The 13306-nt window shown below is 31.0% G+C and overlaps 2 protein-coding genes across 2 annotated transcripts; both read left to right on the top strand.

Moving 5' to 3' along the window:
• Positions 1-4238: 4238 nt before the first annotated feature.
• LOC119602106 (development-specific 25 kDa protein-like) lies at positions 4239-5869 on the top strand. The gene is made up of 4 exons (XM_037953437.1): positions 4239-4711; positions 4782-5009; positions 5249-5422; positions 5489-5869. The coding sequence occupies exons 1-4, from the start codon at positions 4616-4618 to the stop codon at positions 5768-5770; spliced, it is 780 nt and encodes a 259-aa protein (XP_037809365.1). The 5' UTR covers positions 4239-4615; the 3' UTR covers positions 5771-5869.
• Positions 5870-7670: 1801 nt separating this feature from the next.
• Positions 7671-11964, top strand: LOC119602093 (development-specific 25 kDa protein-like). The gene is given in 5 exon segments (XM_037953422.1): positions 7671-7848; positions 7938-8165; positions 11338-11443; positions 11446-11510; positions 11573-11964. Coding segments are annotated over 5 exon segments (777 nt in total). The 5' UTR covers positions 7671-7752; the 3' UTR covers positions 11855-11964.
• Positions 11965-13306: the final 1342 nt, after the last annotated feature.

The raw sequence follows: 13306 nt of genomic DNA, 5'->3' as shown, positions 1-13306 counted from the left end.
TAGACTATAAACAAGACTAGACTGCACTATAAACTAGACTATAAACAAGACTATAGAAGAACACACTATAAACAAGACTATAAACTAGACTATAGGCTAGACAATAGACTAGTCTATAGACTAGACTATAGACTAGACTACAGCCTAGACTATAGACTACACTATAGACTAGACTATAGACTAGACTACAGACTAGACTATAGACTAGACTATAGACTAGACTATAGACTAGACTATAGACTAGACTAGACTAGACTATAGACTAGACTATAGACTAGACTATAGACTAGACTATAGACTAGACTATAGACTAGACTATAGACTAGACTATAGACTAGACTATAGACTAGACTATAGACTAGACTATAGACTAGACTATAGACTAGACTATAGACTAGACTATAGACTAGACTATAGACTAGACTATAGACTAGACTATAGACTAGACTATAGACTAGACTATAGACTAGACTATAGACTAGACTATAGACTAGACTATAGACTAGACTATAGACTAGACTATAGACTAGACTATAGACTAGACTATAGACTAGATAGACTAGACTAGACTATAGACTAGACTATAGACTAGACTATAGACTAGACTATAGACTAGACTATAGACTAGACTATAGACTAGACTATAGACTAGACTATAGACTAGACTATAGACTAGACTATAGACTAGACTATAGACTAGACTATAGACTAGACTATAGACTAGACTATAGACTAGACTATAGACTAGACTATAGACTAGACTATAGACTAGACTATAGACTAGACTATAGACTAGACTATAGACTAGACTATAGACTAGACTATAGACTAGACTATAGACTAGACTATATACTAGACTATAGACTAGACTATAGACTAGACTATAGACTAGACTATAGAATAGACTATAGACTAGATTATAGACTAGACTATAGACTAGACTATAGACTAGACTATAGACTAGACTAGACTATAGACTAGACTATAGACTAGACTATAGACTAGACTATAGACTAGACTATAGACTAGACTATAGACTAGACTAGACTATAGACTAGACTATAGACTAGACTATAGACTAGACTATAGACTAGACTATAGACTAGACTATAGACTAGACTATAGACTAGACTATAGACTAGACTATAGACTAGACTATAGACTAGACTATAGACTAGACTATAGACTAGACTATAGACTAGACTATAGACTAGACTATAGACTAGACTATAGACTAGACTATAGACTAGACTATAGACTAGACTATAGACTAGACTATAGACTAGACTATAGACTAGACTATAGACTAGACTATAGACTAGACTATAGACTAGACTATAGACTAGACTATAGACTAGACTATAGACTAGACTATAGACTAGACTATAGACTAGACTATAGACTAGACTATAGACTAGACTATAGACTAGACTATAGACTAGACTATAGACTAGACTATAGACTAGACTATATAGACTAGACTATAGACTAGACTATAGACTAGACTAGACTAAGACTATAGACTAGACTATAGACTAGACTATAGACTAGACTATAGACTAGACTATAGACTAGACTATAGACTAGACTAGACCTAGACTATAGACTAGACTATACTACTAGACTATGACTAGACATAGACTAGACTAGACTATAGACTATAGACTAGACTATAGACTAGACTATAGACTAGACTATAGACTAGACTATAGATAGACTAGACTATAGACTAGACTATAGACTAGACTATAGACTAGACATACTAGACTGACTATAGACTAGACTATAGACTAGACTATAGACTAGACTATAGACTAGACTATAGACTAGACTATAGACTAGACTATAGACTAGACTATAGGACTAGACTATAGACTAGACTATAGACTAGACTATAGACTAGACTATAGACTAGGACTATAGACTAGACTATAGACTAGACTATAGGACTAGACTATAGACTAGGACTATAGACTAGACTATAGACTAGACTATAGACTAGACTATAGACTAGACTATAGACTAGACTATAGACTAGACTATAGACTAGACTATAGACTAGACTATAGACTAGACTATAGACTAGACTATAGACTAGACTATAGACTAGACTATAGACTAGACTAGACTAGACTATAGACTAGACTATAAACTAGACTATAGACTAGACTATAGAGACTAGACTATAGACTAGACTATAGACTACACTATAAACAAGACTATAAACTAGACTATAGACTAGACTATAGACTAGACTAGACTATAGACTAGACTATAGACTAGACTAGACTATAGACTAGACTATAGACTAAACTATAGACTAGACTATAGACTAGACTATAGACTAGACTATAGACTAGACTAGACTATAGACTAGACTATAGACTAGACTAGACTATAGACTAGACTATAGACTAGACTAGACTATAGACTATACTATAGACTAGACTATAGACTAGACTATAGACTAGACTATAGACTAGACTATAGACTAGACTATAGACTATACTAGACTATAGACTAGACTATAGACTAGACTATAGACTAGACTATAGACTAGACTATAGACTAGACTATAGACTAGACTATAGACTAGACTATAGACTAGACTATAGACTAGACTATAGACTAGACTATAGACTAGAATAGACTAGACTATAGACTAGACTATAGACCAGACTATAGACTAGACTATAGACTAGACTATAGACTAGACTATAGACTAGACTATAGACTAGACTATAGACTAGACTATAGACTAGACTATAGACTAGACTATAGACTAGACTATAGACTAGACTATAGACTAGACTATAGACTAGACTATAGACTAGACTATAGACCAGACTATAGACTAGACTATAGACTAGACTATAGACTAGACTATAGACCAGACTATAGACTAGACTATAGACTAGACTATAGACTAGACTATAGACTAGACTATAGACTAGACTATAGACTAGACTATAGACTAGACTATAGACAAGACTATAGACTAGACTATAGACTAGACTATAGACTAGACTATAGACAAGACTATAGACTAGACTATAGACTAGACTATAGACTAGACTATAGACTAGACTATAGACTAGACTATAGACTAGACTAGACTAGACTAGACTAGACTAGACTATAGACTAGACTATAGACTAGACTATAGACTAGACTAGACTAGACTAGACTATAGACTAGACTATAGACTAGACTATAGACTAGACTATAGACTAGACTATACTAGACTATAGACTAGACTATAGACTAGACTATAGACTAGACTATAGACTAGACTATAGACTAGACTATAGACTAGACTATAGACTAGACTATAGACTAGACTATAGACTAGACTATAGACTAGACTATAGACTAGACTATAGACTAGACTATAGACTAGACTATAGACTAGACTATAGACTAACTAGGACTATAGACTATAGACTAGACTATAGACTAGACTATAGACTAGACTATAGACTAGACTATAGACTAGACTATAGACTAGACTATAGACTAGACTATAGACTAGACTATAGACTAGACTATAGACTAGACTATAGACTAGACTATAGACTAGACTATAGACTAGACTATAGACTAGACTATAGACTAGACTATAGACTAGACTATAGACTAGACTATAGAGTAGACTATAGACTAGACTATAGACTAGACTATAGACTAGACTATAGACTAGACTATAGACTAGACTATAGACTAGACTATAGACTAGACTATAGACTAGACTATAGACTAGACTATAGACTATAGACTAGACTATAGACTAGACTATAGACTAGACTATAGACTAGACTATAGACTAGACTATAGACTAGACTATAGACTAGACTATAGACTAGACTATAGACTAGACTATAGACTAGATTATAGACTAGACTATAGACTAGACTATAGACTAGACTATAGACTAGACTATAGACTAGACTATAGACTAGACTAGACTAGACTATAGACTAGACTATAGACTAGACTAAGAGACTATAGACTAGACTATAGACTAGACTATAGACTAGACTATAGACTAGACTATAGACAATTAGACTAGGTAGACTAGACTATAGACTAGACTATAGACTAGACTATAGACTAGACTATAGACTAGACTATAGACTAGATTATAGACTAGACTATAGACTAGACTATAGACTAGATTATAGACTAGACTATGTTAGAAAATACTTAAAAAAAGTACAAGAGAACTGAATATTCCATACGCTATTGACATTTCCTGCAGGGTTGTTGAGCTCTTTACATGTGTTTCTGTTTCATCTGTCTTTCCCCTCATGAAATGCTTTTAAAAAAACATTTCAGTTTTCTAGTGAGATGCGCATTCTACAATTATGATTTATATTTTTTTGGCCAATTTAACTGACAATTAATTTCATGCAAACAAAACAAAAGAAGGAACATATTGGATGATATATTCTAACTTAATAGCTTATTACCGCAAAATAAAAAAAATTCTTATTATTTTTAGAGATAAAAATTTATAAAAGCCGAAATTTTCAATTTAAAAGCAACAGTTTTCATTAAAACGTTCTAAGGATAACACACTATACAATAACAATAACAAAGAAAAGCGTCTGCCAAAATGTTAGATTGGACTAGTAAACATGTTGTCTATGTTGGTGGCTTTACCGGCGTTGGTTATCAAGTCTGTCAAATGCTTATGAAGAAACGAATTAAGGTGAGAGAGCGCTTTGACAAAGGCAAAAATAGTCTTCTAATTATAGTCTAATTTTTGTTTTGTTTTATAGTTCTTAGTTGTTTGTGGTTCAATGGAAAATGTTGAAATGTTGAAGAAATTGCAGGCAATAAACAGTGAGATCAAGGTACTGTTTGTTCAAGTGAATATTGCCGATTATTCGAGTATTGTCAAGGCTGTACAAGAAGTTATTAGTTATGTGGGTAATGTTGATGTTTTGATCAATGGGGCTGACGTTTTAGCTGATAAGGATATTGATACAACGGTGGCTGTTAATTTGGTAAGTTAATCAATCACTCCTATTCTGCATTGCGATCACTTTCGAATTGAATTACAGAAAATTAAAGTTGCTAAACGGAGAAAATTTCGAATCGAATTGAAAAGCAAAATAGGGGTGAATAATTTATTGACAATCGGCTAATGGACTAATTTAGAAAATTCAAAAATTTAATGCTATAATTGTAAATTCATCAAAGGCCTAAAATTGTAAATTATTTTTATATTCTCCAACAATTTTAGACTGGTCTAATTAATACCACCGTATTGTTTTTGCCCCATATGGATAAAACTCAATTCGGACATGGTGGTACTGTAGTAAACATGTCTTCAGTCTATGGCCTAGAACCTGGACCAGCTTTTAGTGTTTACTCAGCTGCTAAACATGGTGTTATAGGTTTTACAAGATCTATGGCGGTAAGATTTGTTATTTTTATCCCTAAAACAAGACCATAAAACATTTTCGTATTTCCCCATTTGCAGCATGAACACTACCATAGTAAAACTGGTGTCGCCTTCATTTGCATTTGTCCCGGCCTCACCTCTTCCGAAGAGATGATGAATAAACGTGATATGAATTGGATGAAATGGGTATCACATAATGAGGAAATTTGGAATATTGTTAAGGAGGCCAAAATGATAACGCCACAAGAATGTGCCGTACATATGATGCATGTCATGGAGAGAGCTGTAAATGGTGGCATTTATGTTTGTAGTGTTGGTGTCATGAAAGAAATTCAACCTACGGTTTATGTCGATTATTAAGTGTTGAAATTTTGTGGAGTTAAATGCATACATAAATTATGAACAGATTGAAGGTCTTATTTAAATACTTATGTAAAATAAAGATTTTTTAAAAAAATAACAAGAAAAATAATAATTTTATTTCTTTTCACTTTTTTCCGTTATAAACATAATTATACAAACCTATTCTGCATTTCTATTCGAATCGAAATTTTATTCGTTTGGCAATTTGTATAAGAACTTGCAAAAACTTAGCTACGATCGCAATGCGGAATACCTACAATCGCAAAGCAATGAAACGAAATGGAATTACATATCTATAGACTAGACTATAGACTACACTGTAGACAAGACTATAAACTAGACTATATATTAGACTACAGACTAGGCTATAAATTCGACTATAGAATAGGTTATTGACTGGACTATAAACAAGTCAATAGACTAGACTATAAACTAGACTAAGGAGTATAGTCCACTCCATAGTCTTTATAGTATAGTCTACTCCATAGATTGTAGACTAGACTATGAACTAGACCTGGGATCGGCAAACTTTTGAGTCGGAAGAGCCTTTGGATGCATATCAGGAAATGTAAAATCACGAACATTTATGACGCAGCTTCCGTAAAATTTGTATATATTAACAGAAAACTGAACAGTATACAGATTATTTTGACTAATTAGCCGAATTTTATTTAATATCTTTGGCATGATGACAAAAACGCCTTGCCTAATAATTACACAGGCCAACAAAATTTAAAAAAAAGTCAACATCCAGAGACCAAAGTGTACTTTTTTAAAGGATTGAGCAGCACTGAATCCAAATGGTATACAACTGTCAATTTTTGGGACTGTTCGACAGCGTAGAGGAGGGGGCAAAGGAACTTTTCGAAGTCGGATGTCTAATTTTACAGATTCTCTGGAGCATCGTTGTAATGTGTTTCACTGTTTTAACAATATTACTATGGAATTTGTTCCTCCTTCCTGCATGAGACACCTGCAATCTAAATAGATTTAAATAGAATAGAATAAAGGCAAACACGACTCCCTCTATCCTCCTTCCCATAACCTAATTTCCGACACAGTAGGGCTGAGTAAGAAAAAATATTTTTCGAATTACCGAAAATGTTTTTTTGAAAAAAAAAAAACGATATTTTTATAATGCGTAAATAATAATTTCGATTCATTAATGTATGACGTGAAATACATACGTATTTCTGTTTTAAATTTTGAGAGATATTGCGTCATGTATTTAAAAAATAAAACTACGAGCACTTCTTAAATTTCTTTTTAGCAATACTTTGCTATTGCGTCATATATTTTTATGAATAATAGGTCCATTATGAAATATACATATTCTTTTTCAATTAAAAAAAAAAAACTTTTAAAAAATAAAAACATAATTTTATTTAAATAACACAGGCCAACAACATTTGAAAAAAGTCAAAACCTTGTGACCAGAAAATTTATTCATTACATCAGGTTTTCGAGTTATCGTGTCATAAAGTTTGAAAAAAAAACTCCGTTTTTGGCAATACTTAAGAAGTTATTTAAAAAATCTGTCATCTAAAAATTCTAATCTGTCGATTTTAAAATAAAGGTTAAGAGGTTTAACCTTCTCCGATGTATCTTAACTTAAAGTTTTAAACAATATACGGTCCCTGATTTTCACAAGAACTTACTGATCACTATGTTAATTTAAGTACGTAACACGATCACCATTGTTTTCCAATACAGTTCTAAATATTCTAACAAAAAATAAATAAATTTAAAATATCTTTAGGTCAGACTTAACTGACTGTTAATTGCATTCAAACAAAACAAAAAAATGAATGATACATTCTAATAAGAGCCTATGACTGCAAAACAAAAAATGCATTTCTTAACATTTTTGATAACAAAAATTTATAAAAGCCGAAATTTTCAATTTATAAACAACAGTTGTTGTTAAAACGTTCTCAGGAAAGCATATAACACAATAAGAATAAAATATTCTGCCAAAAATGTTCGATTGGACCAATAAACATGTTGTCTATGTGGGTGGCTTCACTGGCGTTGGTTATCAAGTCTGTCAAATGCTTATGAAGAAACCAATTAAGGTGAGAGAGAGAGAGCGCGTAAATAAAGGAAATCAAATATTTAACAAAAATATTATAAAATTGTATTTTTTTTTTTAAATAAATTGCAGTACTTAGTTGTTTGTGGTCGCATGGAAAATGTTGAAATGTTAAAGAAATTGCAGGCTATTAACAGTGAGGTTAAGGTGTTGTTTGTCCAGGTGAATGTTGCAGAGTATTCGAGTATTGTTAAGGCTGTACATGAAGTAATTAGCTATGTGGGTCATGTTGATGTTTTGATCAATGGGGCTAGCGTTTTGGCAGATAAGGATATTGGTACAACTGTGGCTGTTAATTTGGTAAGTGAATAATATTAATAATTTTAAATTTATGTATGTATATAAAAGTTTCAAAAAATCTGTGAAATATTGCGGTAATTAATGTTTTTAAAGTGGATTTGAAAACCGATTTGTTCCGTAAATGGAACGGCTTGTCTCAGCAAAACTACTTTTGATTTTAGAACAACGACCTTGGAACTAGTTATTTCACCACTACTTCCTTTCTAACTAACTAACCAACTAACCAACTAACTGACTAACTAACTAACTAACTAACTAACTAACTAACTAACTACTACTAACTAACTAACTAACTACTACTAACTAACTAACTAACTAACTAACTAACTAACTAACTAACTAACTAACTAACTACTAACTAACTAACTAACTAACTAACTAACTAACTAACTAACTAACTAACTAACTAACTAACTAACTAACTAACTAACTAACTAACTAACTAACTAACTAACTAACTAACTAACTAACTAACTAACTACTAACTAACTAACTAACTAACTAACTAACTACTAACTAACTAACTAACTAACTAACTAACTAACTAACTAACTAACTACTAACTAACTACTAACTAACTAACTAACTAACTACTAACTAACTAACTAACTAACTAACTAACTAACTAACTAACTAACTAACTACTAACTAACTAACTAACTAACTAACTAACTAACTAACTAACTAACTAACTAACTAACTAACTAACTAACTAACTAACTAACTAACTAACTAACTAACTAACTAACTAACTAACTAACTAACTAACTAACTAACTAACTAACTACTAACTAACTAACTAACTAACTAACTAACTAACTAACTAACTAACTAACTAACTAACTACTAACTAACTAACTAACTAACTAACTAACTAACTAACTAACTAACTAACTAACTAACTAACTAACTAACTAACTAACTACTAACTAACTACTAACTAACTAACTAACTAACTAACTAACTAACTAACTAACTAACTAACTAACTAACTAACTAACTAACTAACTAACTAACTAACTACTAACTAACTAACTAACTAACTAACTAACTAACTAACTAACTAACTAACTAACTAACTAACTAACTAACTAACTAACTAACTAACTAACTAACTAACTAACTACTAACTACTAACTAACTAACTAACTAACTAACTAACTAACTAACTAACTAACTAACTAACTAACTAACTAACTAACTAACTAACTAACTAACTAACTAACTAACTAACTAACTAACTAACTAACTAACTAACTAACTAACTAACTAACTAACTAACTAACTAACTAACTAACTAACTAACTAACTACTAACTAACTAACTAACTAACTAACTAACTACTAACTAACTAACTAACTAACTAACTAACTAACTAACTAACTAACTAACTAACTAACTAACTAACTAACTAACTAACTAACTAACTAACTAACTAACTAACTAACTAACTAACTAACTAACTAACTAACTAACTAACTAACTAACTAACTAACTAACTAACTAACTAACTAACTAACTAACTAACTAACTAACTAACTAACTAACTAACTAACTAACTAACTAACTAACTAACTAACTAACTAACTAACTAACTAACTAACTAACTAACTAACTAACTAACTAACTAACTAACTAACTAACTAACTAACTAACTAACTAACTAACTAACAACTAACTAACTAACTAACTAACTAACTAACTAACTAACTAACTAACTACTAACTAACTAACTAACTAACTAACTAACTACTAACTAACTAACTAACTAACTAACTAACTAACTAACTAACTAACTAACTAACTACTAACTAACTAACTAACTAACTACTAACTAACTAACTAACTAACTAACTAACTAACTAACTAACTAACTAACTAACTAACTAACTAACTAACTAACTAACTAACTAACTAACTAACTAACTAACTAACTAACTAACTAACTAACTAACTAACTAACTAACTACTAACTAACTAACTAACTAACTAACTAACTAACTACTACTAACTAACTAACTAACTAACTAACTACTAACTAACTACTACTACTAACTAACTAACACTAACTAACTAACTAACTAACTACCTAACTAACTACTAACTAACTAACTAAAACTAACTAACTAACTAACTAACTAACTAACTAACTAACTAACTAACTAACTAACTAACTACTCACTAACTACTACTAACTAACTAACTAACTACTACTAACTAACTACTAACAACTAACTACTAACTAACTAACTAACTACTAACGAACTAACTAACTAACTACTAACTAACTAACTAACTAACTAACTACTACTAACTAACGAACTACCTAACTACTAACTAACTAACTACTAACTAACTAACTAACTAACTACTAACTAACTAACTACTAACTAACTAACTAACTAACTAACTAACTCTAACTAACTAACTAACTAACTAACTAACTAACTAACTAACTAACACTAACTAACTAACTACTAACTACCTACGAACTACCTAACTAACTAACTACTAACTAACTAACTAACTAACTACTAACTACCTAACTAACTAACTAACTACTAACTCACTAACTAACTAACTAACGAACTACCTAACTAACTAACTAACTACTACTAACTAACTAACTAACTACTAACTAACTAACTAACTAACTAACTAACTAACTAACTAACTAACTAACTAACTAACTAACTAACTACTAACTAACTAACTAACTAACTAACTAACTAACTAACACTAACTAACTAACTACTAAGAACTAACCTACCTACTAACTAACTAACTACTAACTAACTAACTACTAACTAAACTAACTAACTCTAACTAACTAACTAACTAACTAACAACTACTAACTACTAACTACTAACTAACTAACTAACTAACTAACTAACTAACTAACTAACTAACTAACTACTACTAACTAACTAACTACTAACTAACTAACTAACTACTAACTAAACTAACTAACTACTAACTAACTAAAAACTAACTAACTAACTAACTAAATAACTAACTAACTACTACCTACTTAACTACTACTACTAACTAACTAACTACTAACTAATTAACTTAACTAACTAACTAACTAAATAACTACTAATTTAATACTCAATTTATACTATTAAATTAAATTTATGTTATTAATTTTTTATCTTCTTCACAATTTAGACTGGTCTTATTAACACCACCCTATTGTTTTTGCCTCATATGGACAAAACTCAATCTGGACATGGTGGTTTATAGTTAAACATGTCTTCAGTCTATGGCTTAGAACCGGACCAGCTTTTAGTATTTACTCAGCCGCTAAACATGGTGTTGTAGGTTTTACTAGATCTATGGCGGTAAGACTTTTTCTTTAGCTTTAACCCTAAAACAGAACCATAAAAAATATCTTATTTCCCAGCATGAACACTACTATGGCAGAACTGGTGTCGCCTTCATTTGTGTTTGTCCCGGCCTCACCTCCTCCGAAGAGATGATGAATAAACGTGATGTGGATTGGATGAAATGGGTACCACACAGTGAGGAAATTTGGCGAATTGTTAAGGAAGCCAAAATGATATCACCACAGGAATGTGCCGTACATATGATGAATGTCATGGAGCAGGCTGTAAATGGTGGCATTTATGTTTGCAGTGTTAGCGGTATGAAAGAGATTACTCCTGCTGTATATGTGGATTATTAAGTGTTGGAATTTTGAGGAGCTTAATTAAAACTAAACAAAAGTACGATTTTAAAAGACTAGGAAATAAAGCTGTAATACTGTTTACTAATAAAGTTAATACAAAAAATAAATTGTCTCAAATTTGTATGTTTGTGGATTTGTTTCAATGGATTTGTATGTATGTATGTATGTATACGTGCTTCCGTTTGGTTAGTTGGTTGTACAATACACAGTGGGGCAGAATGGAAATTTTTTGGAAATAAATCTGGCATTTCTAAACGGCTGATCCGATCGGGATAAAATTTGGCGTGAGCGTAGCCAAGGAGTATTCGAGTTTAAGTTTTGAAGATGAACCCTGCAGATGCCCCAGGGACGGCGCTGTGGCGGCTCAAAGTAGGGTACCTACGACATGTAAAATTTTTAAACTCGTGCCATTTTTTTGTTTTTCACCCAAATACAAAGATTTTTATATTTTGTGAAAGCGCTCGACGAGATCTTGAAAAAACATGCTTGGACATACTACTTATCTCTTATAATATCCGAGTTATAGGCATTTAAAAATTTAGTGATACAAAATTTACCATACCTTGGTCCGCCTTTTTTTGAATACCGGGCGTAATTTTGGACCAAATGGACTCAATTTTTTCTTGTTAGTTAGACAAACAAAATTTCCAATAATATACAAAAAATTTCAGATCAATATCGTTTACAGATCCAAAAATATACGTTTTTTAATTTAAAAATTCAAAAATTTTTAGATTTTTGGCGTTTTTTTGCCAAAAATGTGTCTTAACTCTTTTATTAATAAAATAAAATTTTTATTAAGAACATATAACAATTTTATAGTTTTCTAAAAGGTATCTTTACGCAGAACGCTTTGGCGTAAAAAACTAGTCCTATTTTTTGAAAATGTTGCCACTGCGTCCTTCCGAATATGACCTATTTTTATCAAAACTTCAACTTTGGGCGACATGTTCTAAAATCCCAAAGCTGGGATCAGAAAACTGAAAGCAGTTCTGGAAACCTCAATATGTTTTCTATTTACTCCAAAAGTATTTTCCCAGCCCTGAAAGAAATGTGGACCCTATGGGCAAAAAAATAAAAAATCCCATTTTTGGGATTTTCATTCCTATTTTTGGGAATTGCGGGATGCCCTTTGACCTTTTCAATTTTTTTTTGTATATTCTTATTTGAAATGACAAATTTAACAAGCGTTGAAAATTTCACTGAGTTTTGTTCATAAATAAAGATTTTGTCATATATTACATATTTGTTTAATTTCTAAAACTATGATTTATATCAAAATTTTAATAGGATCGCAGATAGCTACAACAATTTAGTCCATATTTATCCCTTAATATAATTTTTTAGTTAGATATGGAAATTCTCGACCCTTTACAAAAAATTTCAAGCCAATATCTCAATTACATTCAAAAATATGTTCATTTAAACCTGTGTCCTTTAATTTCATCT

The sequence above is a fragment of the Lucilia sericata genome, unplaced genomic scaffold (genome assembly GCF_015586225.1).
Source record: "Lucilia sericata isolate MDLA Ls3-8-SP2 unplaced genomic scaffold, ASM1558622v1 Contig000207F_arrow, whole genome shotgun sequence".
Classification (NCBI taxonomy): domain Eukaryota; kingdom Metazoa; phylum Arthropoda; class Insecta; order Diptera; family Calliphoridae; genus Lucilia; species Lucilia sericata.
Note: the sequence above shows the minus strand (reverse complement) of the source record. Positions and strands in the feature narration are given on the sequence as shown.

What these genes read in the sequence shown, in the direction of transcription:
- LOC119602106 (XM_037953437.1), top strand. Translation starts at nt 4,616, where the DNA reads ATGTTAGATTGGACTAGTAAACATGTTGTCTATGTTGGTGGCTTTACC. An exon ending in CAACGGTGGCTGTTAATTTG is followed by an intron (nt 5,010 to 5,248) that starts GTAAGTTAATCA and finishes CAACAATTTTAG; the next exon opens with ACTGGTCTAATTAATACCAC. An exon ending in GTTTTACAAGATCTATGGCG is followed by an intron (nt 5,423 to 5,488) that starts GTAAGATTTGTT and finishes CCCCATTTGCAG; the next exon opens with CATGAACACTACCATAGTAA.